The sequence below is a fragment of the Penicillium antarcticum genome (genome assembly GCF_028974205.1).
Source record: "Penicillium antarcticum strain IBT 31339 chromosome Unknown utg000004l_segment0_segment0, whole genome shotgun sequence".
Lineage (NCBI taxonomy): Eukaryota > Fungi > Ascomycota > Eurotiomycetes > Eurotiales > Aspergillaceae > Penicillium > Penicillium antarcticum.
This window is the reverse complement of record NW_026695302.1, coordinates 1,277,781-1,302,745: the sequence shown is the minus strand read 5'-3', so window position 1 is coordinate 1,302,745 and position 24,965 is coordinate 1,277,781. Positions and strand designations below refer to the sequence as shown.

At 49.2% G+C, this 24,965-nt stretch overlaps 9 protein-coding genes across 9 annotated transcripts; 5 read left to right on the top strand and 4 right to left on the bottom strand.

Moving 5' to 3' along the window:
- Nucleotides 1-1,868: 1,868 nt before the first annotated feature.
- Nucleotides 1,869-3,246, bottom strand: N7508_004474 (uncharacterized protein; the record flags this gene model as incomplete). The annotated part of the gene is made up of 2 exons (XM_058462540.1): nucleotides 1,869-2,043; nucleotides 2,144-3,246. The coding sequence occupies 2 exons, from the start codon at nucleotides 3,244-3,246 to the stop codon at nucleotides 1,869-1,871; spliced, it is 1,278 nt and encodes a 425-aa protein (XP_058321165.1).
- Nucleotides 3,247-4,468: 1,222 nt separating this feature from the next.
- N7508_004473 (uncharacterized protein) lies at nucleotides 4,469-5,688 on the bottom strand (the record flags this gene model as incomplete). Its single annotated transcript, XM_058462539.1, has 3 exons — nucleotides 4,469-4,673; nucleotides 4,723-5,233; nucleotides 5,325-5,688. 3 exons carry the CDS (start codon nucleotides 5,686-5,688, stop codon nucleotides 4,469-4,471), a joined length of 1,080 nt encoding a protein of 359 aa, XP_058321164.1.
- A 619-nt stretch (nucleotides 5,689-6,307) lies between these two features.
- lap1 (putative aminopeptidase) lies at nucleotides 6,308-7,517 on the top strand (the record flags this gene model as incomplete). The annotated part of the gene is made up of 2 exons (XM_058462538.1): nucleotides 6,308-6,487; nucleotides 6,537-7,517. The coding sequence occupies 2 exons, from the start codon at nucleotides 6,308-6,310 to the stop codon at nucleotides 7,515-7,517; spliced, it is 1,161 nt and encodes a 386-aa protein (XP_058321163.1).
- Nucleotides 7,518-7,968: 451 nt separating this feature from the next.
- N7508_004471 (inositol monophosphatase family protein) lies at nucleotides 7,969-9,027 on the top strand (the record flags this gene model as incomplete). The annotated part of the gene is made up of 1 exon (XM_058462537.1): nucleotides 7,969-9,027. One exon carries the CDS (start codon nucleotides 7,969-7,971, stop codon nucleotides 9,025-9,027), a length of 1,059 nt encoding a protein of 352 aa, XP_058321162.1.
- A 583-nt stretch (nucleotides 9,028-9,610) lies between these two features.
- N7508_004470 (DUF1774 domain-containing protein) lies at nucleotides 9,611-10,653 on the top strand (the record flags this gene model as incomplete). Its single annotated transcript, XM_058462536.1, has 3 exons — nucleotides 9,611-9,834; nucleotides 9,915-10,354; nucleotides 10,454-10,653. The coding sequence occupies 3 exons, from the start codon at nucleotides 9,611-9,613 to the stop codon at nucleotides 10,651-10,653; spliced, it is 864 nt and encodes a 287-aa protein (XP_058321161.1).
- A 572-nt stretch (nucleotides 10,654-11,225) lies between these two features.
- On the top strand, nucleotides 11,226-14,894 carry chsB (chitin synthase class II; the record flags this gene model as incomplete). The annotated part of the gene is made up of 4 exons (XM_058462535.1): nucleotides 11,226-11,440; nucleotides 11,793-13,692; nucleotides 13,744-13,910; nucleotides 13,961-14,894. 4 exons carry the CDS (start codon nucleotides 11,226-11,228, stop codon nucleotides 14,892-14,894), a joined length of 3,216 nt encoding a protein of 1,071 aa, XP_058321160.1.
- A 379-nt stretch (nucleotides 14,895-15,273) lies between these two features.
- On the bottom strand, nucleotides 15,274-17,115 carry N7508_004468 (uncharacterized protein; the record flags this gene model as incomplete). The annotated part of the gene is made up of 3 exons (XM_058462534.1): nucleotides 15,274-16,749; nucleotides 16,805-16,975; nucleotides 17,029-17,115. The coding sequence occupies 3 exons, from the start codon at nucleotides 17,113-17,115 to the stop codon at nucleotides 15,274-15,276; spliced, it is 1,734 nt and encodes a 577-aa protein (XP_058321159.1).
- Nucleotides 17,116-19,707: 2,592 nt separating this feature from the next.
- Nucleotides 19,708-22,256, top strand: N7508_004467 (Major facilitator superfamily domain general substrate transporter; the record flags this gene model as incomplete). The annotated part of the gene is made up of 4 exons (XM_058462533.1): nucleotides 19,708-19,880; nucleotides 19,928-20,799; nucleotides 20,853-21,098; nucleotides 21,541-22,256. The coding sequence occupies 4 exons, from the start codon at nucleotides 19,708-19,710 to the stop codon at nucleotides 22,254-22,256; spliced, it is 2,007 nt and encodes a 668-aa protein (XP_058321158.1).
- A 64-nt stretch (nucleotides 22,257-22,320) lies between these two features.
- Nucleotides 22,321-24,303, bottom strand: N7508_004466 (uncharacterized protein; the record flags this gene model as incomplete). Its single annotated transcript, XM_058462532.1, has 7 exons — nucleotides 22,321-22,884; nucleotides 22,938-23,061; nucleotides 23,119-23,540; nucleotides 23,589-23,688; nucleotides 23,744-23,817; nucleotides 23,868-23,966; nucleotides 24,025-24,303. 7 exons carry the CDS (start codon nucleotides 24,301-24,303, stop codon nucleotides 22,321-22,323), a joined length of 1,662 nt encoding a protein of 553 aa, XP_058321157.1.
- Between the last annotated feature and the right edge of the window lie 662 nt (nucleotides 24,304-24,965).

Sequence of the window (24,965 nt, the reverse complement as noted above, 5' to 3'; positions counted from 1 at the left end):
TCAAACCTAACGGGGCGGGCTTATGCATGTCGATGTGGACATGGCAAAGCGTCAACTAACCCCCCCCCTCTCTTATCCACCAGTCAAGGAGGGCAATGGGAAGAACATGCGGATCATTTGAGGCTGCAAGCTGGAACGGCCCGGCGCACGCCTACTAAAAGCCCTTGAAGAAACGCTAGGCATCACAGTAAGGGCTACTAATATCATACTACATGTGTCCCACATAGGAAACAAAGGGAATGGCTTCTATCAAAGACTCCAGGGGGAAAAAAAAAAGAAGACAGCTTCTCAGAAAAATGAATGCGGATTGGATGGAAAAGTGAACAACTCAGAGAACCCCACGTTGATTTTCCTTTTTTTTTTCTTTTTCTTTTTCGGTCCCGCCTTGAGAATTATTTATTTCTCTACACATATAAGCCATGGAGCTCCAAGTCGAGATTAGTTTCAACCGAATCGGCGGAACGCCTTCTGGAAACCCTGGACTATGCATGAGGGGTTGAATCTCTGCCCAAAAAGCGGAGCTAAACTAGTGCATCTTTTATTCTCTATGGCGATGCCCGAGTATTCACTCCGTTGGGCCGTATTGCCAGCTCATCAGATTTGGGGAAGCCGTTTACACTCCCCCGAGATTCTTTACCAAAACAACCGGGCCGCCCTGCATAAGCATGAACGCTGTCTCGGCCCAGAAAGAAGTATAGAATGACGCGAGGATTTTCGGAAACGTCAAAGCGTGTCGCGCATGGACAAAGGTACGAAGGACGTCACGCTAGCCGTATAGCTAGAGACGAGGAACACGAAATGCAATATTATTCAGCTTTGCCATTCATACGCTTACTACTATTGTATAGCCTCGATGTCAAGGCATTCCAGTCGGAGCGAACGGGAGACTCTCGCCTCCCTTTGGCAAAGCGAGTTGGGCATTCATGCAGAGTAAATAGCCATCAACCATGGTTCTCATCAATGCGGCTCTATGCACGTAACACGTCGATGTTCGACAGAGGACTAGGCACTTCAGAGCTGTTCTTCTGCTCAACGGGCCCCGCACAGCTTAAGCACTCGCAGGCGCTAACTAGCCAAGAATAGCCGAATAAACCCCAACGACACCTGGCATTGGCTGTTTTTTCCGCTAAGGGAGCAAGGCAAGCAAGGGTCCTTGGGCTGTCACTTGCGCTAAAGCCGAAAAGATTCATTCAGAGCCAATCGATCGCGAACAATGGATGTGCTTTTTCTTCACTGCGCTAGTCTGGCGTTTCCCCTTGTTTGGGGGGTGGGTATCTGGGATCTGATACTTGGAAGCGCTGAGAGCCAGTCGAATATATGTATGTACTATAAAACCCCATGGTGAACCATGGTTCATGCCTACATAAGTACGTATCTACATAAGCGAAGCGGTCAGGCTTGAACTCCTAATATGCAACGCCAGCATAGCAACGCACGAGGTATGGGTTCATGTACACGCAGGCTGATAAAGAACAATGCAATGCAAGATGTGATGAGTCCCCTGCTCCAAATCCAGATGCAATATGGAAGTGCCATCAGCTGCCCCTTTCAGTTCCCTGTCAGATCCGGACTAGAGGATCGCCCGGACTTGGGCTTGAAACCCGAAGGACATTCAGCCAACAAGACATTCAGCCAACCGGATGAGAAGACGGTGAAATATAAATATAAAAGACAGAATCAGAAAAATAATAGAAAATAGCAAGGGCCATATCGGGCCAAAGCAAGAAAACCAGATCCGAAAGCTAAGCCAGAATAAGAAACAAACCACATCGTCAAGTCATTAGGTCGTCAAGATCAAGTCTCATCCTTGTAGGATAGTAACAGCTCACACATCTCAACCACGGTTCATGAGCTGTGCCCCTGGTCGCTTAAGCAGATCCTCGTCGCTGAAGTACTTGACCGATCAGGCGCCGAGGGCCCATGCGCTCCAAGCTCTTCGTCAAATGCTGAGCGGGGAGCATCCACGAAGGCCGACGCTCTTGATGCCAACGGCGACGAATGCAATCGTCAACTAGCGCCACAATCCCTGTAGCCACAATCACACTTTGGATCATCAGCCTCAGAGGGAAAAAATAAAGATAAAAAAAGATAAAAATAAAAGAGGGGAAGCTCAAGGTAAAAGCCTTGACAGACGTGGACTTACTCGGCGATGTCAGGCATCCGCTCATAAACCGCAGGATCACTGATCCACAATGATGACGGTGGCACCCAACCCCCCTTGCTCTCCTCCTCAACCGCATCGAGCGGCGCCAGTGTATCCGGGACCAGATGGGCAATGGTCTTGGAAGTGCGCGTGTCCACTAGGAAATACGACACCTCATGCAGATCGCCCTCTTTGCGGAACTCACGTCGCCACTGATACTTCGTGGACCAATACTCATACTCGTACTTCTTGTTTAGGCCAGGTCCTTTCCTCTTCAGTTCGACGTGTGCATAATTGGAGAATTCAAGAAGGATGGTATCCACCAGTGTCGGCCTCTCGGCTTCGGTACCTGGGTCTTTTTCCCCTTCTACATCTTCACTCGGACCTGCTTCGTGACTGGCACTCTTGCTGGGGATATGGCCAGGTCCGAAACCAGAGTCTTGTCGTTTGAGATCTCCATGTGCTGCTGTGGTGTTTGTTGAGGGCGCACCATTGCTACTGGAACCCGGCCGCAAACTGGCAAAGACGGAACTCCACGATCGACGGAACGCAGGACGTTTATCCTGACCGGGGGTGACTTCTCTCCTTGCTGAATGACATACCTCCCGCCCCGAGTCACGGCAGTAGCGACGAAAGGAGAACTTTCTCGAGAAGAGATCATACATGCGGAGATGGAAGAGAATAACATCGCGCTGCGAGCCGTCCCGAAGATGGACGGGCGTGTCGACGCGCAGGTTCATATTACCGTCGATGGTGGTATCGTCATGGCGAATAAGCAACCGTCTCGACGAAGGAAACAAAGGCGCGAAAGAGGATGGGGTAGAAGGGATAGCGTCAAGCGGGAAGAATTCTTCCCGCTCGTGTACTTCATAGCGTGGTCCCTCTGGCGGGAGATCTGTGGCTGAATCTGTCGATGTAGCATATGTGGAGACCGAGTCTCTAAGCCTTGGAGCTCGTTCTTCGTATACTACAGTCCTATCTCTTCGTTTGGTGCTCGGACGGTCGCTCAGGGCTGTAGCCGCGGTACTTTTGGATGTCGAGCTATCCGTTGAACTGGAACTGCCGCCACCAGGGCGATCTTGACATGATTTATAGGAGCCCATTTGTGAAAAGTTGATGTATAATGTAGTCACTGGTCCACAGCTGGGAACAGGGAACAGGTGGAGAAGGGGTGAGCCGGATATAAGTCGCAAGTCAGCCGTAAATAAGCCGTAGGTAAGGCGAAGGTACATGCACCCCCGGATTCTGTTGATTTTGAAACAGAATTCAATTGTCAGATTCCCATGATGTGGGGTTGGGAGAGGGATGGGCTGGCATGAAGGGAAATTAAGGTATCCGCAATCTTCGGAAGATTAGGGAGATTAAAGGGATCATATGATGAAAGGGAAAGAGCAGGGGTAAGATTTCCCGATTGGAAAGACCAGGAAGATATAGGAGAATAGGAAAACAAGGCAAAAAGTCAAGGGGGGAATGTCAACTCGTCATTTCAGTACCCGATCTTCTATGGGCCATGAAACCCCTCCTCAGCCAGACTTGCTGTTTGACACCCAATAAGAGGGCCAGGGCTCACCGGTAACGATAACAAAGAGCCAGCCTCACTAAGAATGTGCCTATAGAAAGCCCTTAGGTTGTGTGATGTGTCTCCAGTGTCGAGTGATAATTCGTTCTCCCCCCCTCTGTGATCCCCGGGCCAGTGAGATCTCGGGCGCCTGCATAGAACGAAGTCTGGACACGAGTTTCATTATGTCAGGGTTCAGGCCTCGTCCAAGCGTGAATTCTGCTTCTGAATAATACCGTACATGAACTTGAATTTGGATTTGCATTAGAATTGGAATTCCCAAACTCTCGAAGTTGCAGTCAGGGCATAGTTGGGACGTCATGGCAAACCGTGGGCCTCTGTGCGGTCCGTTCCGGGTGGAGCAGGGCAGAAAGAGTCTCGTACAGTACACCCCTGGACTGAGAGACAATGATGCCACATCCTCCAGTTTGAATTATCTGATGAGCTTTCGGGGAACTCTAGTCCTGCCATGACGACAAGATCACCGCACGGGGCTACCTAAGCAAGATCCGCATCAAACGAGGCTTCCCTACTAAGCCTCCACCTACGATGAAGATGCCCAACTGACCACTGCTTTAGGCATCTACTTGGAAGGCTAGAGATGATCTCTGGCCAACCTGAGTTGCGACCGAGAAAATATGTCCAATGAAGCTGAATGACCAGCCGTAGAGACAACGGGACTGGTCTGAATGCGAAACATTATGTCCCCACGTTACCCTAAATTACCCCGAATGAAAACATGTCCAACATGGAAACAAGAATAACAGTTAAACTTGCGCATAGAGAGGCTGAGGCAAATCCTCTCCTGGCTTAACCAGGGCCTCTGTGCTGCAAGCCGGCTGAGAGAGGAGCCCAGCCCGGCTTCCCGGGACCGGAGGTCGGAAGCCAACATAGGCTTCTCGCCGGTCGCCTACTGTGATTGACCAGGTATGCAACCCATAGTATGAGGCGATGGAGTGAACTAGCCAACGACTGAAATGGTCAGTAAATGGTACACCATAAAGTTAAAAGCAGAACTTACCCAAATCCAGCTGCCCGTTCATCTACCGGACTCTCATATACCATCTTCTCACCATCGCGCTCACTGTGAGAGCTCATCTCTTCCCGCAGTTGACGAAGTCTCTCCTTCCGCTCAGGCGCGTCGTGCATCTGGCCATTGCGCCCAACAAAGACAATCTCGTCTTCCGAATCACTGGCCGAGTCCGGAGCATCTTGCAAGCCCTCGTTCCGCAACAGGACCTGCTTCTCGTTCCACTTACGAATGAAAAGACGAATCTCTTCCTCCAGGTCTTGGAGCATGCCACGTGCAGCACGTGCATGCTTCAACTTCAACCGGAGTTCCTTGGGGATATGATGCTTCTCAGCACCCTTGGCCGTCTTCATAGCCGACTGATGGTCTACTTTATGAGAGTAGTGAACGTCCCACAACGGCGCAAGGTAATAAGGCATGGGGTCATGGCGGGTATATGTAGGCTGGATATCCCAGTCCTTGGAAGATGGGGGTTCGGCCCAGGGGTTGTGCAACAGGCGATCTGATATCCGGTCAGCATGCAAATTCACGTGCCAACACGCGCCAATGACCGAGTCATTCACTCCAACCCAGCTCGTACATGTGGAACATACCGTTCTCCCAGCGCTGTCTCCGCCGGCTCCCATCCTTACCCTTGAGGAGGGCTTCCCGTCGCTTCCCGATATCACGCTGCAGAGGCTCGCGGCGTCTGAAGCTGACCTGCGGGGGACGCGACTCGGTCTGTGCTGCGGGAGCGGCTTCGTCGTCGAGCGGAATCGACAGCGACACGGTGGCACCGCGTAGAGTTGAGCGTGTTGGAGTCGGTGTGGAAGGGGTTCGGTCTGCAGGGGAGTCCCCGAGGGTCATGTCCTGCAGGGACGCCACTGCATGTTGCTCTGACCACGCCGAGATTGCCAGAGCTTGCTGAGGCGATAGGGTCGCAGAGCCCTCAGGGCGAAGTCGCGGGTGAATAGCCATGAGGGGAGTACAGTACAGAGAGGAGATAGAGAGATAGAGGAGGGGAAGAGAGGTAGGATAAGGCCAGAGATAAGCCCCAATGGAGGGCTGCACGGGGCTGGACACGGACTGTGATTGGTGGAAAGTGATAGTGTTTAGCCCTAGCCCTAAGTTCCTATTTGAGACTGAGGCTGAGACTGCCCGAGGCTGACAAGGGTGGAGCCCTTGAATCCTCCAGGGCTTTATACTCCTCTCACAGTGTACTGCCCGAGGTTCGTACTGGCTATCTCCGGTGACTCATGGGATAGTCATGGTGGGGGCATTCTCCACCTCCCCAGATCGCCTATGCGGAATGAACATTATGACTGAACATGGCTCATGGCTTAACACCATGGATATTATTTTGATCAGTGTTTCAACACGAAACGAAGATACTGTAGTCTAGTCGGGTAGACCGGGAAACAAGCGCTAAGAATAAATGTGAAAGCCTAGCGCGGGGTCCAGAACTTGGCGCTTAAAGGGTAACAAGGCGCGTGAGACCGCCCCCATTCTCAATCCCGTCTTAGCTCCGAAAGCTTTAAAACCCTTCTCCTCATCCTCTTTTCTTTTCTCTCTCTATTTTCTTATTATTACATCCATCATGAAGTTCCTCACACCTCTTGCGCTAAGCGCAACTGCGACCGCGTTGGCATTGGTTAACCCCGAGCAACAGCCTTTGGCGCCTTCGATCGTCCAGAACCCGCAATCAAAGTCTCTGATCGAACTGGCCCCATACCAGACCCGCTGGGTGACGGAAGAGGAGAAGTGGTCCCTTAAGCTGGTATGTTAATATCTCTTGCTTCAAATTGACCATCGCTAACATTTGATAGGACGGAGTCAACTTCATCGATGTCACCGATGAATGGCGATCAGGCTCCTATGGAACCTTGCACACTTCGCGCATCGTTCACTATCCCCAGGAGATGAAGCACTCGGATGTTATCCACCCTCTTTCTAAGACTCTCGACAAGGCGAACATGCTGAACAACCTGAAGCACTTCACCTCGTTCCATACTCGCTACTACAAGTCCAAGACTGGTATCGAGTCTGCAACATGGCTATTCGACCAGGTGACCGCTGCAATTCATGAATCTGGCGCTAGCGACCACGGCGCGACCGTTGAGCGCTTCTCTCACCCATGGGGCCAATTCAGCATTATCGCCCGCATCCCCGGCGAGACCAACAACACCGTCGTGTTAGGCTCCCACCAGGATAGCATCAATCTGTTCCTTCCATCCATTCTGGCTGCACCTGGCGCCGATGACGATGGCAGTGGAACCGTCACCATTCTCGAAGCTCTTCGTGCCCTGCTGCGGTCGGAGGCTATCGCCCAAGGCAAGGCCCACAACACCGTCGAGTTCCACTGGTACTCTGCGGAAGAGGGTGGTCTGCTTGGCTCCCAGGCTGTCTACGCTCAGTACAAGAAGGAGTCGCGCAATGTCAAGGCTATGCTCCAGCAGGACATGACTGGCTATGTCCAGGGAACTCTCGACGCTGGTGAGAAGGAGTCTGTTGGTGTCATTATCGACTATGTCGACCAGGGCCTCACTTCCTTCATCAAGACGGTCATCACCACCTACTGCGATGTCCCCTACGTCGAGACCAAGTGCGGTTATGCTTGCTCTGATCATGCCTCCGCCAGTCGGTATGGATACCCCTCGGCATTCGTGATTGAGTCCCAATTTGAGAACTCCGACAAGAAGATCCACACCACCGAAGACAAGATCGAGTACCTCAGCTTTGATCACATGCTGCAGCACGCGAAGATGAGCTTGGCCTTTGCTTACGAGCTGGCCTTTGCACCCTTCTGATTTTGCTCATTTCTCTCGGTTTACATCATTGTTCGGCGTTCTGCGATATACCTATGAGCTGGGGCTAGACACACCACGCACCCTTCTGGCTTTTACGGGCCTATACCCATTATCAATCTTCATGACTTATCTGGCTTCTATTACATCCCACGTAATTTCTCCAACGCAGCTGCTCATTGTGGCAAGTTATTCCAATTTTAGATATCTACTCCATAGTAAATCTCGACCAGCGGACCCATCCAGATATGATATGACGTAGACAATTTACCTTGGTGATTCACCTCACGTGACGTCCTTCGGCGATCCTGTGGGAAAATATATGCCACTGCGTCACCGATCTTGATTTGTATATTGCTTTTTTTTTTACTTTAAAAATTGGCCAATTCTTCTGGAGGCCTCCCACACTACCCCCTCCTGTTCCAGAACGACCATACCAGCCCCATTTTCAACAATGGATAGCCCCTACGCCCAAGAACTCCAACTTGCCAGCCTAGCAGTGCAACGAGCGGCCCTCATTACTAGGAAACTCCTGTCAGCAGTGGACAAAGGTGCCTTAGACAAGAGCGATGCGTCCCCAGTAACCATTGCCGACTTCGCCGCACAAGCCTCAATCATCGCAGCAATTCACCACGTCTTCCCCAACGACGAGATTGTCGGTGAAGAAGACGCCACAGCCCTCCGCGAAAACCCAGTCCTTCTCGAACGAACCTGGGAACTAGCAACAGAAACCCACCTCGACGACGAAGCCGGCGAGGCCCTCCTCCACACCCCGCGAACCCGCGAGGAACTCCTTGACCTAATCGATCTCGGCGCAAAGGGCAACTGCACCCCCACCAGCCGAACCTGGACCCTGGATCCGGTGGATGGCACAGCGACTTTCATTCGCGGCGAGCAATATGCCGTCTGTCTTTCCCTAGTAGAGAACGGACAGCAAAAGATTGGCGTGCTAGGCTGCCCGAACCTACGGGCATCAGGACTCGTCGCAGAGACACTCGTCGACCGCGATGGTCACGGACAACTCCTTGCTGCAGTAGCTGGCCACGGCGCAACTATCCAGCCGATGGGCCCAGGCGCCCTCCTCCCCTCCAGACCGCTCGAGCAGATCCCGCAGATCACAGATACCTCCGCAGTGCACTTCATCGATACGAAGGCCGCCACAACGCAGAACCTGGAGGTCCACGGGCGCGTCGCAGCTGGACTGGGCGCTCCATGGCCTAACCCAGTTGACCTGTGGTCGGCGCAGATGCGTTATGTCGCTATTGCCGTGCAGGGTGGGTGTAATGCCTTCATCAAGGTGCCACTGAGTAAGGAGTATCGGTCCAAGATCTGGGATCATGCAGGTGGTATGCTTATTGTGCAGGAGTTGGGCTGTGTGGTCTCTGATCTGGAAGGGCGGGCCGTGGATTGTTCACAGGGTCGGACATTGGCGGGGTGTTATGGTATGGTTGTTGCGCCTGCTTCGATTCATCAGCGTCTTCTGGAGGAAGTTAGAGTTGCGCGGGGTCTATAGAGTTAGATGTATTCGTTGATACCCAATCCAACATGATATGCAATTGTGTATAGACAACTATAGAACCTGAAATAGTTGCACTGATCGCCCACATAAGGTTGCCCCGCATTCCCTGATAGGCAAGTCAAATGCCTCTCTGCCAGTTGTAGTTGAGTGCTCGGACATTTCCCAGTTTGACCTTGTCTCACATCCCTGCTGTTTGACCTATATTGACTCGGCCAAGTGCAGGCTGGTCTTCCAAGGTAGACCGTGCGGGGACGCCACTTCATGTCCGGGGGGACCTTGGGACTCTCGGATCTCTCTTTTGCTTCAACGTTGGGCTCTCTACTCAGAGGCAGTAAGAGTGAATATTATAAATAGAGATGGAGATAGCTCATAAAACCAGACAGTATCACTTTGAAGGTATATCCTTTGAAGCAAATAAGATGACATCATACAACTTGACCTCATTACTGCATACAGGATTTCCGGGCGATGGTGCCATTGGTCTGCAGGTCACCAGACCTGGGGATCTCCAGCTATATGTAGCCCCTTCTCCTACTTTGGCTTTTTCTCCCATAGCTTCATCCGGGCTATATTCACCATGGTTTCCTTCAATCCCTTCGCTAGACGCGAGACCCACAGCGCCAGCTCGCTGAATACCTACCGCGTCCTTGTACCCCTCACCTGGGCCTTGGTCGTGGTAGTCGGCATTTACTACTCTGTCCACTCGCCGGACGATGTTAAGAAGAGCAAGAAGATCTGGAAGCAGGCTAATAAGCGGAACACTCCGTTCAGTCAGAATACTACCCTCACTGGGATTTATTGGTAGGTTGACGATCTCCCGCCTGGATATCTATATCACACTCCATGACCCCCCCCCCCCCAACGTACTAACCAGAGTATAGGATCCTCCTCCTTCTCTCCCAGCTAAGCTACGTCTACCACCTCTTCTCAAAGAACAATGTGCTGGTCACAGCTGCTGCCAACGTCGCCACCCACTTCATCCTGAACAACCTCTTCCTCTTCGTCTGGATCCTCCTCTGGACCCGCAATTACTTCTGGGGCGCTGAGGTCGTCCTCATTTTCCACTTCCTCAACCAGTGGATTACTTACTGGCGCCACCGCGGTCTGCCAGCATTCGTCCACCTCCCAGCTGTTGCAGGTCCCTATGCCTGGACATTGACAGCGTTGTTCTGGAACGGTGCTGTCGCCGTGCACAGCCACAATCTCCCTGGAAGAATTGTCGCCAATATTTTCATCTGGGTTATTCTGGTTGTGGGATTGTTCGATATTGTCCTGCGTGAGGATTATATTCTTGGATATTGTCTTAGTATCTTGACACTGTGTGAGTATTACCCTTCTCTCCCCCCCTTGCAGGCCCCCATCCTATGATGTTGGTGTCAGATATACAGCAGATCATTTGCTAATATATATATCCCTCCAGCCCTGGCTCTGCGACAAGTCTCTATCAAGATCATCGCTTTGCAGTGGATCTTCGCCTTTGTGGTCTTTGCCGTGTTCTTGGTTGTTTCTATCTACATTTCTGCAACCAAGTACACTGGTCGCGACAGTCTCTTCCGTCGTGTCGCACACCCTGAGTCGACTGATCGCGAGAGAGCGCCTCTGCTCAATGAGCAAGTTTGAACGCCATAGGGCGATGCTAGCATAACTAGCATAACTAGTATGATTTATGATACCAGCTACTGAGCTGGCATCGGGCAAGTTGAATTATGAATCTCGGAGGCATGCGGACATTCGTTGCGATGGAGTTGCGTTCTGTGAAGTAATGCACTAATTGATGAAAATGGACCCACTTGAGATATATTGAATCTGAATCGGATTCTGATGTTGATATTAAATTGAACGAGCATTGGAGTACTGAAGGAGTGCATAAATGATGATAATATAAAAATACCACTAGTAATAGTAATTGTTTGCAGCCTGGCACCCCCGTGCAGCAACTCCTTGAAAACGCGACTCCCGTTGCCCCGACAACCTCATCCACCTCCACTTTGTTGATGCAGGTTGCGGACGAACCGGGCTGGACTTGTTTCTGGATTTATTGACTCCGCACTGTTCTCCTCTTTACATCTATTCTTTGATCTTGACGAATTCAAAGTATTCAGCTTCTGACTGTGTCTCAAAAGGCCTGACTCTCATTACGCAAGCTGTCTCGAAATACTATGATCTGAGTTGGTACACATTCCACGTTCATCATGAACCGTCACCCTCCGTCCAATTACGGCGAGGAGCCGCCAGCATACCTGGACAACGAGACGGCTTCCTTTCTCTCCGATCATGAGTCTCCGACCAATGCCTCTCGCGGCGCGACTATGCGTTTGCTGCCTACCAGCGGCGATGGCGCCGATGATTATAGTAGTCCGAGGGCTGCTTCGCCTTCTGCTTATGACCCCGATTATGACCACACTCCGTACGTATTCAATGCTCTTTTCTCGATACTACCCTACACCCTACCCACATTCCAGTGGTTTCCCTCGCTACCGGGAGATATGCTCTTTCAACTTCAACTCCTTCCTTGACGTGACGGGGCTGGGAAAAAGCTTGGTCCTGATGCAATGGCTGCTTGGATGCCGTCATTGGACAGAGCTGCTTTGCCCGTCGCGTTGGAGGCCCTCCGCGTAAACACGAGTACATTGTACATGATTACATTGTTCCGTTTCATCACCCACTCCACACTATACCATACAGGCCATATTACTGCCGTTTGGCATAATGGCCTTTCCAAGAAGACCGAGATCTAACGTGAGGACGCGCTCTTCTAGGACCGGAGAAGACCCAGGCTACGATCGATATTATCAAGTTCCAACTGCGTCTTCGCCTTCGCGTCCACCATCTAGCTTGACGACTGGTACCCATCTACCAACTGCTAGCTTAGCCGATACTTCCGTCTACCCATCTATTCCACCCCGCACCGGATCTCCAATTCGCCCATGGAGTCCGTCTCATATCCGGCCGCCATCCGTGTCTAGTGTTGGCTATGAACGCGCCGATTTGAATGGCAGCCCGCGGCCGGGTACACCCAGCTCTAGATATGGAGGTAGTCCTCGTCGGCCATTGCCTCCTGCTCCCCTGTTTTCTGGACCTAAATCATCGAGTGCAGTGGACACGAGTATTGATATTGGCGATGGGCTCGATACAGATCCATTCGGCGGCGATGGCCGCACAATCAACCACACTTCGCGTGGTAGTGTGCGATCATTCATGAGCGAGTCGACTTTCTTGGGAGATGAGAAAGACGAGATGCACAAGGTCGACCTCGAGGAAGATGATGACGAGGCCGAGTCTGGCTCTATCGATCCTAATATGCACTACGGCCCAGCGCCTGAAAAGCAGGGACGTCGTGGAGTTCGATCTAAGCAGGTCGCCAAGAAGGAGGTTCAGCTTGTCAACGGCGAGCTGATCTTAGAGTGCAAGATCCCCACTATTCTGCACAGCTTCCTCCCTCGCAGAGATGAGCGCGAGTTCACTCATATGCGCTATACTGCTGTCACATCTGACCCTGATGACTTCACGAACAGAGGGTATAAACTCCGTCAACAGATTGGAACAACCACCCGCGAAACCGAGCTATTCATTTGTGTTACCATGTATAACGAAGACGAGATTGGTTTCACCCGTACGATGCACGGTATCATGCGGAATATCAGTCACTTCTGCTCCAGAACTAAGTCTCGTACCTGGGGTCGTGATGGCTGGAAGAAGATCGTTGTTTGCATCGTTGCTGATGGACGTAAGAAAGTCCATCCTCGTACTCTTAACGCCTTGGCCGCACTTGGTGTGTACCAGGAGGGTATTGCGAAGAACATTGTCAACCAAAAAGAGGTCCAGGCTCACGTGTATGAGTACACCACCCAGGTGTCGCTTGACTCAGATCTCAAGTTCAAGGGCGCCGAGAAGGGCATTGTTCCTTGCCAGGTTATCTTCTGTCTGAAGGAACACAATAAGAAGAAGCTGAACTCCCACCGCTGGTTCTTCAACGCGTTTGGCCGTGCTCTGCAGCCTAATATTTGTATCCTGCTTGATGTTGGTACTCGACCTGAGCCAACTGCCCTCTACCACTTGTGGAAGGCCTTCGATCAGGACTCGAACGTCGCCGGTGCAGCCGGTGAAATCAAGGCCGCTAAGGGCAAGAACTACCTTGGTCTGCTCAACCCTCTCGTGGCGAGTCAGAACTTTGAGTACAAAATGTCCAATATTCTGGATAAGCCGCTGGAATCGGTCTTTGGTTATATTACTGTGTTGCCTGGTGCGCTCAGTGCTTACCGGTTCTTTGCTCTACAAAACGATGCAGATGGGCATGGGCCGCTCAACCAATATTTCAAGGGTGAGACACTACACGGTCAAGATGCAGACGTCTTCACTGCCAACATGTACCTGGCTGAGGACCGTATTCTCTGTTGGGAGTTGGTAGCCAAGCGAGAAGAAAGATGGGTGTTGAAGTTCGTCAAGAACGCCGTTGGAGAAACTGATGTACCAGACACGGTACCTGAGTTCATCTCGCAACGTCGTCGTTGGCTGAACGGTGCTTTCTTCGCTGCTGTCTACTCGATCTTCAATGCGAAGCAGATTTGGAAGACGGATCATACTATTCCTCGGAAGATTCTGCTTCATATTGAGTTCTTCTATCAGTTCCTTAATCTGCTATTTACCTACTTTGGTCTTGTGAGTTATTCAGTGATTCTGTTCTGTTGCACCCCCGACTAACTCATCCAGGCCAATTTCTATCTCGCTTTCTACTTCATTGCTGGCTCCTTGACAGATAAGAAGCTTGATCCGTTTGGTCATAACATGGGCAAATACATTTTCATTGTATTGCGCTATGCTTGTATCTTGGTTATGTGTTTGCAGTTCATTATCTCGTTGGGTAATCGACCACAAGGGTAAGTCACTTCCTGTCGAATACTGAGGAAATTCCACTAACGCATCATAGTGCCAAAAACCTGTACCTTTCCGGTATTATCGTTTACGCCGTCATCATGTTCTATACCGTGTTCTGTGCCCTATATCTGGTCGTCAAAGAGCTGCTTGCACGCGCTGGTATAGGAAGCGATGACATGGATGTCAGCGACAGTCTCATGACCAACATCGTCTTATCCATGCTGTCAACTGTCGGTCTCTACTTCTACAGTTCCTTCCTCTACCTGGATCCTTGGCACATGTTCACTTCCTCGATCCAATACTTCCTGCTGATGCCAAGTTACATCTGCACATTGCAAGTTTACGCTTTTTGTAACACGCACGATGTCACCTGGGGAACAAAGGGAGACAACGTGATCAACACCGATCTGGGTGCCGCAAAGGTCATCAACGGCTCAACTGTCGTCGTCGAAATGCCATCAGAACAACTTGACATCGACAGCGGCTACGACGCAGCCCTCCGCAACCTTCGCGATCGCCTCGAGGTCCCCGAGCCCCCACCGTCCGAGTCCCAACTCCAGGAAGATTACTACCGCGCTGTCCGAACCTACATGGTTTCAATATGGATGGTGGCAAACGTCATCCTAGGAATGGCAGTCTCAGAAATCTACGGCGTTGACGCAGGCGGGACGAACATCTATCTCGCCATCATCCTTTGGTCTGTCGCTGTCCTCGCTGCCATCCGTGCCATCGGCTCAACCGCCTACGCCATCCTAAACGTGATCCACAAGATTGTTGAAGGAAAGACCAAATTCGACGCTGGAAATATGACCAACTTCGCACCTAGCTCCTTTGGGGGTAGTAGCGTTGGCAAAACTACCGAGTCGGGCGCTACATCTTCCCGCCCTGTACGCTACGGCGGTGGTGCCACGCTGAAGGATCGTTTCAATGAAGCGCGCTGGTCTGCTGGTCGTGTTGCTGGGAAAGCTATGTTCTGGCGAAAGTAGTGAGAGAAAACCTCTCCTCTCATCTTCGCTTTGAGTAAATTTTTTTTTCCCCTTGCTTAATTTTTGAGGGAGTTTATTTCCTGGAGTTTTGCTTTAAGATATCAGGTGTTTAATCTTTTGTTTTGGTTTTTCTCATGATGGAAATATTGCTACGATATTGCGGTTTCTCGATTGAGATATGTGGACATGTGTATTGATGGATGTATTTATGCTGTTTCTTTGGAATTAAATTATGCATTTGATGATAATTTGGGACTTGCTCGATTCGATTTGACCGGAATGTAACTTGATTGTTGAATGCTGCACCTTAAAAAGTCTTTCAAGTACTTGCAGCGTGCACGATGCCTAGTATACAAATCTAGAAGGTTTCAATATTGTCCTAAACCTTCTCCTTTAGAAGACCAAGCTCTTCTTCGTATACATCCTTTCGTCTAGCCACTCGGGCAAATCGACGAATCATGGGATAAATGATGTATCCAATCGTGCTAGTCACAAATCCCAAGAACAATCCCACAAAAGGACTAGACCCATTCGACGAAGCAGCCAAGTCCTCCTCAAACATAGCATCAGGATCATCCGGAATCAGCGTCATAGCCGAATCAGGCCAATACTCAGGTGGTTCAGTCCTCAGCACAGTCGAAACCCCAATAACGTTCCCCGCAGAATCCAAAGCCTGAACAGAAACCCAATCCATATACCCACGAGCAATGAACGAGCTCTCAAAGCCATTCTTTGAAATCAATCCAATCTCCTTGTCCACAGACATTCCATTCGCTCGCGCAAAGAACCGCCACTGTCTAACCTCTGTAGCGCCATTCCAGCTAACGTGGAACACAGTCGAGAGAGCAGACCCGTTCACACCGTAACACGACGCAACCAGCGTTGGCGGATACGGGGGCCGACTAGTCCAAAGATACTTATATGCCCTATAAGTACTGAATCTCTCTGAGACAAAGCTTGCATCCATGAGTAGCTGGCCATCATGCGTAAACTCGCTCATGTACCCGTAATAACTCCATGAAGCCAGGACGTTCCCGTTAGGGAGGGTTTGCATATTACCCCGTGACGGATTGTTTCCGCCATCTGGACGGAGGTATCTATTCAACACTTTGGCTTTCATTGTTTTAAGATCGACTTCGATGTACATAGCCGAGGAAGTAGGTTCGTTCACGACGAGGAAATTGGCGCCGTTGTCTAGGAAGGAAATCGTCATGTGGGTTTCGTTCACGGACATGAAACGGGCGTTGTGTTGGCCGGTGAATGTGAAGTTCATTTCGAAGTTGCTCTTCTTGCCGCCGAGTCGCCAGATTATGTGTCCGTCTTCGCCAGAGATTAGGTAGATAGTGTTTGTGTGTCGTGCGGAGATGAGATAGTCGCCGTTTTCGTTTTTGTCAACTGAGTTCATGTGTAGATAGTCTGTGTCGGGGTATTGATCCCATGGGCTCATGACAAATGATTCATCTAGGGTTATTTGGCCGGCTGAATGCCACTCGAACAGATACTCTCCTGTGTTGATGTCTAGTTCGATGAAACCATTTGTTCGGACACTCATTTCCCTTTCGGGGTGCCCGAAGTCTGCTAGAGACATTTTGTCATTTCGATGAGTGACTAGCAGCGCCTTTGGCGGTTCCTTCAAGTAGAATTCATGGTTGTCAATTGCCGCTCCGGGTCTTGGGATGATGTTCACAGGCTTGTATTCGTTGTTGTAGATGACGGCGGACCCGTCACTTTCTCGATTGGCGTAGTGCTCTTGAACAAGCATAGTTAGATACGGCTTGTCATCTATTGTGTCCACCATTTGAAAATCATAGACGTTCTGGTTGTTGAATTCGCATGAGCCGGCCCAGACAAGGTCCTTTATCGTTGTAAGTAATTGTATTAGGAACAAGTAGGTATGTCCCGGTACATACTCCTTTTTGATCAAAAATATAAGGACCGATCTGGCAAGGCGTCCATCGGTTTGTTTTGGGTTCGCCTTGGTTGAGATGGTATGGTGCAACAAACCAATAGCCCGGAGCGACATCGAAACCGGGCCGATCGTAGTATGTGACATTCCATTTTAGGACCCGGTGCTGTGAGAGCTAAGCATATGTATGTCAGTTTTGTGGTATGAATACTAGCTTAATAGACTTACCGTCACATATGTTATAAGGTCATTGTCGTGGGATGTGTCGAGAGCAGCCACCGAACATAGAAAAAGAGACCAAAGCAGGAGAAACATTTAGAAGGATCCTGTGGTCAGCCATAAGCATTTCAAGGATAAACCAAAGTGCTACCAGGGCAGGGAATGCAGTAAAGAGATATACTATAGCCAGCGAGATCGAACAAGATGTAAATACGGTTAGCGAATTCATATTTAATTGATTGGAAGAGCATCTCTGAGTAACCGCCAGAGAACGACGTCCCAAAGAACGCGAAAGTCAAATCAAAGGGCCTAAACACACGTTGTCCGTCGATAAAATGCCCCAAATCTTGGCTCGGGCAATAATAGCCACCAAAACCCTGCCAACTCATCCGACCGGACCTCAGCAAAAGCCACATCCACGTCAATCGTAGCGGTGTGGAAGACCGGCGATTGGCTGTGCCCTGACTCGAGTGCTTTCGTGGATTTAATAAAACTAAAAATAACAAGCCATCTCTTTTATAGAAGGCTAGAATCCCTGTCTCCCTGGAGTGCAGGGGCAATGGACAAAGGCCAAACCCTTCTCTGCTTAGTTCCATTGCTTCAGCCGCATGGAAACCAATCGCGACATGATTGGCTGATGGGAACTATGGACATTTTACGCGTCGCGTTAAGAACATTATTTGTTTCAGCCTTTTGTTGTTTGATTAGGGGATCTATCGTATCACAAAATCATTGGTGCAAGTCGCCATCTCATCTGAAAATAATAACAAGAGTATGTCGCATATTGTGTGCGTGAACAATAAGTACCCTGTCCAGGCTAGTTGACAATTCAAAGTGAAAAAAAAATTTACGCTTTAAAAAGAGATGACGAAGGACCGATGGATCGATCTTAGGTAGGTATCCAACTCAATCTAATACTATGAAACTTTCGAGTTTCAAGGGTCGGGTTCAAAGTATAGGGAATATCATGTCACACCTATGACCGTCTGACCAGCTTCTCAGTCAATCATCTTCAAGTGTGAAATATTTCTTCAACCATGCAAGTCTCGTCGTCATCATGCCTTTATCGTATCTGCCAACTGAGCTGATTTTTGCGATCGGTCAGTACTTACACGTATGGAACAACTCAAAGGCGTTCTATGTGTGTCGAGACTTAAATGGCCTCATTCAGACCGACAAACAGTTATACACCTTCAATGACTGCTTTAGACCCTCAATATTCGTCATCCGAGATGCTCAGCCTTATCATGGGCCGTGTTGAGAGGACATATGTCTATAGTTCGACGAATGATAGACTTAGGAGCCGACCTAGACGCACCGGCAAACAAATTGGGGCGATTCTCCTCTGCTTGAGGCTATTGAATCGTACTTTTGTGCGTGGAATGTTCTCCTGGAACAAATCTGCTTCAATTCTGACAGCAAAGATCTGCAGGATATCTTGGGAGGCCTTCGACAGAGACGGCGAACACGACGACCACTACGGCAAAATCATCAAAGCCACACAGGATAGCCAAAAGTTGATTCTCGAGCTATTGATCGAGAAAGGAGCCGACATAACCGCACAAACAACATGGAAACACGCGACAAAACCACGTATGAAGTCGGGATTTCATTACATGAAATAATAGAAGATATTGTATTTTTATCGAGTGAGAGAGAAGCAATCGAAGAAATAGCGATTCTTTTGATCGACAGTGCTGATCTAGAAGCAAATGATTCTTGCGACCATACTCCACTACACGCCGCTGCATCTTTCGGACACAAGAAAGTTGTTAAAAATTTGCTTGCAAAAGGAGAAAATTGCAACGCATTAGCGATGGGAAAACGCGACGCCATTACAGATGGCAGAAAATGATAGTAGTAAATGTCTTCAAAACAACAAGACGGATAATTGAACCGGGAGAAAAAGAAAGGAAGAGGAAGGCATTAAAGAAAAGAATGAGGCAGCCATGAAGATTAACTTATCAGTTGCTCTTGCTCGAATTTTCAGGTTCAAAGATCTCGAGTTTCTCTGCCACAATCAACATCTGGCTCTAGATTGCCGTTTGAAATGTTGCTTCTAGTCTACTGTCACCTGACACACTAGCGATTTGACGATTCTGCAATCCGTCATACTTCGAGACTCTGCCCTAAATAAAGGTTCTACCTCACTCTTATGGTATATGCATGGAAATCATCAAGGATTTGTGTTTGTCCATAGCCTGGAGGCTAGGTGATGCAGCGTCCATGCGCATGATTTCCGCCTATTAGCAAGGAAAGACATAAACTTTATTTCAAACGCCGTTGACCTTATTTTTTTCAAAGTGGAAAGAAAGTCCACGTTTATGTTGGACCCTTTATCCAAGAGGCAGAGAATGCGGGGAAGCCAATATCTCTGAATATACTTAATGAGCAAGCCACCGAACTTGTATTATGACTGATCCGATAAAAGCGCCCAAAGGCGTGATCGGGTAACTCGGATCAAGAACGAGGGGTGGGCACTACCAGGGTAAAGGCCAGGGGATCCAGTTCATAGGTCACTCGAACTATACTCCGAGGCACAACCCCGAGTTACACCCCGAGGTCCAGAGCCAGCAATTTTGAATTACTAATATGATAGAGGGGCTTCAGCCAATTCCAAGTTTGCTCTTAAATGTATGCCCGCTTTCTTAGAATCTGATTTTAATTCATCATGCGAGATCATTGACCATGTTCTCTGAGAAAACAACACATACGGTACCTGCTACTTCTGAAGTGACAGATTTCGCGCCCATTAATGAAAATGAAGATCAGCCTGAATTCACCTCTAGCGGTTCCACAATAAGTGTTCTACGAGGATGTCTACAAGTTCTAGGTGCATTTTTCATATTGTTCAACGTTTGGTTAGTCCACTCTCCTTCAATATGACTACATAGCTAACTCTTGAAAGGGGCCTGAGTTTCGCATTTGGGTCCTTCCAGAGCTTTTATGCACTCGAATACATTCAATCATCCACCGCATCGGACATAGCATGGATCGGTACAATTCAATCATGGCTCCTAATTGTGGGCGGCTTACTATCCGGCCCGCTTTTTGACCTTGGCTACTACAAAGAGATGATCTTTATTGGAAGTTCGCTAGGCGTTCTTGGTATGATGATGCTCAGTCTTGCAAATCAATACTATGCGATATTTTTGAGCCAAGGAGTATGCATGGGTCTCGGGTTTGGATTGCTCTATGTGCCTAGTATTGCCTTGGTCAGTCGCTCATTTACGACCAGACGAGCTGTTGCTTTGGGCGTATCAACCAGTGGTGCCCCTGCAGGGGGCATTATTTACACTGTCATGTTCAACCAGCTTATTTCGAACTTGGGATTTCCTTGGACCGTTCGCTGCATGGGCTTCGTCATGCTTGCGCTTTTCTCTGCAGCCGCTGTCTTGCTTGTAGTGCCAGAAAGGAATACCAAGAGACCCGAAAGAACCCAGCGCCGGAGTCTGCTTGATACACAGGCATTCAAGGATATACCATTTTGGAGTTTCACTGTCGCCAACTTCTTTCTCTACCTCGGCTATATCACCCCTTTCTATTACATTCCAACTTATGCCGAAACGAAACTGGAAACATCGCGAACATTGGCATCTAACATCTTAATGATATCCCAGGCATGTTCGATCATTGGACGTGTGGTTTTGACCATCTTTGCTCACCACTATGGGTCGATGATCTCTTGGATTTCATGTGGTATTTTGTCCGGTATGCTGTGCATTACCTGGATAAGCGCAAGCAGCTTGGCTAGGTTTATCCTATTTGCATCTTTTTACGGTGAGATATTCTCTTTGATCTTTTAATTCTATTTCAACTAATTGAAAATCTAGGTGGTATCTCCGGCGCTTTGATCCCACTCCCACCAAGCGTTTTCTCTCATGTCTGTCCTGATCCGAAGAGACTTGGGACGTGGCTTGGAATGGCACAGAGTCTGAGCAGCTTTGCGACCCTACTGGGACCACCCATAGCAGGTGCACTTGCTTCAATTGGTTCGAATGGCAGTGCTGATTTGAATTATCTTGGTATTCAGTTATTCAGTGGGATAACCATGTGCTTTGGGGCTTTCCAGGTGATAGGTCTGTGGTATTTGCTTTACACAAAAAGAGGGAAAACTGGTCTTTTCTGAAAATGCAAGAAATTGGCGTTGTTCATGACTCACGATATACGATTCCGAAGGAAAGTGGTTGTTCTGTTCAGCACTTCCTCTGCATTGGCGTTGCATCAGCGTTGCCCGATAAATTGAACCTACAATACTGAATTAATGTGACATCTCACCTATAACCTGAAGTATTCACCTCGTAGCTCTTGTAAGCAAATGATATAGTTCGGAGATGCAGCCAATCAAGTCCTTTCAGGAAACCGTCTCATCACGGGATCTCGGGGAGTTTCTCCAATCACATCGACGTGAGTCATTGGCAAGAGACCGAAATAGCAATATCAACATTTAAAGCCGGGCTGTAGTTCATATTCACAAAAGACAAGACACAGAAACAAACAATTACATCTCACTCATGGCAGCGCTTCGCCCCAAAGGACCTTTGGTCTCCTTCGCTCCGTCCCTACTGCCGTCGAGCAAAACAATCCCAGGCCGAACCATTTCCCTGGAGAAACTTGAGTTAAAACATGCAGATGACCTCTTCGCCCTCACCGGTGGAGATGAATCCACTCCCAATGCACCCCTCTGGGACTACATGTTCGACGGTCCCTACAGTGATGCCAGCCAATTCAAAGACAGCATCGCTGCAAAGTCAACCTCAACCGATCCATTCTTCTTCGCAATTATCGACAAGCGAAAGACCCTTCCAACATTCGGAAAGGCAATCGGCTATCTATCGTTAATGCGGATCGTGCCCGAACACTTCTGCATTGAAGTCGGGCACGTCATGTACTCTTCTGCGCTTCAGCGGACGACTGGTGCTACAGAGGCTATCTATCTCATTGCCCAACATGCATTCCATGACCTTGGGTATAGGCGATTGGAGTGGAAGTTGAACGCATTGAATGGGCCATCGCATCGGGCCGCTTTGCGCTTGGGATTTACTTTTGAGGGGACTTTCCGGCAGCATATGATTGTTAAGGGACGGAGTCGGGACACTGCTTGGTATGCTATGGTGAAGGATGATTGGGATGCGACTTTGAAGGGTGCACTAGAGATGTGGTTGGACGAGAAGAATTTCAAGGAGGACGGTAGTCAGGTTAAGACTTTGCAAGAGTTGAGGGGGGAGAGTGCATAGATATAATCCCCTGGGGTACTTTCCTGTTTAATCATATACCGAAAATTTGAATAGATCCGCCAATCTAAGCGACAGCTTTAAAATTGGAATCCTTCTTCTCACCCCTCATAATTTCCTCAACAACCTTAGCCGCCATCAAAGTCTCCTCATCCTTGTTATGTCTTCCGGCAATCTGCAATCCCACCGGGGCACCCTCATACCGCTCAGGGCCCTGGTACTTCATCCACTCCCTCTCGTCAACTTCATCCCGAGGGGCATACTTCTTGTCCAGTTCGGTCAACACATCCAACTTAGAGTCAACAGTCAGACCAGATGGGAACACAGCAGAGGGCAAGTCCGCCAAGTTCCAGATGGCAGTGTAATTCCAATACTGCGATTCGCCCATCACGGCGGCAGCAGCAGGATACGTGGGAGATAGAATAAAGTCGACACCACGGCGCTTAAGAAGAGCGTTGTATTCATCCTTGAAGTTTTCTCGCTGTTCTTGCAGCTCCCATGTTTCGGCGTGGGAGAGAGTCGAGGGACGACTATAAGACAAAGCCCATTCCGTCAGAGGGCGTGCTGGTTCTCCAGATTCGCGCATGAGTTCGCGCTGTTTGGCGCCCGTGTCCGGGTAATATAATGCAGACTATGAAGTTATCAGTAACATCATCTTACGGGTGGGGAAAATCCACTGCGTACAATGACTTCCCAGCCGTGCCTGTGCTTATATGGCTCCCAATCCACCACTTTAACACCCGCAGCTGTCAACTTCTCTTTGGCGTGTCTGAGGGCGCGAGTGATAGGCGGATGCGGCCGAACCCATCTGAGTAATTCGTTAGCAAACTTCCAGCGGAATACACAAATTTGACTCTCAACATACCCGTCATCCCACATAATAGCAACAGTAATATCCCGAGTGGGAGCAATCGTCTTCCATGGCACAGGCATCAAAGACGTCTCCTCATCCCAAGGCTCCTGCTCCAACACAGCTCGTTGGAAAAGTTCTAGATCGTCAACTGAGCGACTCGCCATTGGCCCAACTACACCTCGAATAGTCTCCTGGCCAGATGAAGCGACTTTGATTCCCGTTCCGGGATTGCGAAGTGTCGAGGGGCGGAAACCATAGGCACCGCAGAATGCCGCTGGACAGCGAATTGATCCACCGATATCAGTGCCGATGCCTAACGGGGCACAGCGGAAGCCCATTGAAGCCCCTTCGCCGCCGGATGATCCGCCTGGGGTAAGAGTGCGGTTGTGTGGGTTGACAGTTGTGCCCGTGATGTTGTTACTGCAGCACAAGTGCTTGTGTAGAGTTAGCGACTGAGAGATAAATCCTGGATATAGGCGTACCATCAATGATTGCGGCTGATTAGTGCGGACGTGGAAAACTGCACCGGCTTTGGCGAGTAGTTGGATGAGAAGGGCATCTTCTGTCATGACCTTATCAACCCTATTTTATAGTTAGTGGTGACTTCGAAATACATATCAGCTCTGAACCATCTGACCAAGCAACATAACCGGTATTGCAAGTCCGATTCTTGAAAGCCAAGTGTTCTTTCACGCTGATTGGAACACCGTGCTGTCAAATAGTCAACTTCTGATTGTTATCAATTCACTTGGATCACCTACAAGTGGTCCGACTAGTTTCCCCGTACGTCGGTAATGCTCATCAAGCTCTTTAGCACGAGTAATTGCCTCGTCGGCCATGAACTCGGTTGCAAAGTTAAGCTGCAAATACTATATTAGCAGTGTGAAGCAAAGAAAAAGCAGACGTCCACTATCGCACCAGTTGATGGCCCAAGACGGATCTTTTCAAAAACGCAACCACCACCTCTTCCGCGGTCATATCTCCCCTGCCCATCTCGGTCACAAGTGCAGTAGCCGACATATCGGTAATGTTCAGCTCGCGCTCACTCAATAGTCCGCTCTCCCTAGGGAAATTAACGACGCTCTTCTGGGAAACAGGCGGCAACCTGTCCGCAGGGAGAAGCCATTGCTTTGGAATAGACTTCTGCAGAATATCTCTGCCCTTCTGGGCCTTTTGCTCCCATCCTTGGAGAGTCATGTTGGAATGAAGTATGGCGATGGTTGTGGTGGCGGTCTGGGATCAGATAGAGAAGAGTAAGGGAGAAAGCGTTGTACAGCTCACATTCCCCGCACAGAAGCCATTATTCCCCATTGGGAAGGCTGTAGCTATCTCGGAATCGGAATGTAAGTTCCTACTCCAATAACTCCAATCCAATGCTGAAGCTCGGCCATCCCCGCGTGTCAGAGTGGAGAATCTTATCTGTTTGCTTGTTGGGGAATAGATCGCTGCGGATTAATTCCGTTATCTCGCTTGCTTTCGAGGTTTGAGGTTATTCAGAAGTAGGGAAACAATATACAGGGAGTTTGTATATAGATCTGTAAATTCGACTGTAATCTAGGCTGATCACTGTTTCTTTCATGCCGTTAGTCTCTTGGGGAGGACACTGGATACAATTCAAACATTCAAGATTGTCAGTTGCTTGTAGATTGTGAGTCCAATCTATCATTTCAAGATGATTCGGGACTTTATAATCTTGTTGTACAGACAGTGTTGTATGAATTGCGGTGGACTGTTTCTTTGTCCGTTGGAGGTAATGTTATACCTTTTCATCTGGGTTTTGATAGGCCATTTTGTACATGCAAAACAAAGCGGTAGAATCAGACTATTGCAAAATAAGCAATTCAACCAAGAATAATCAC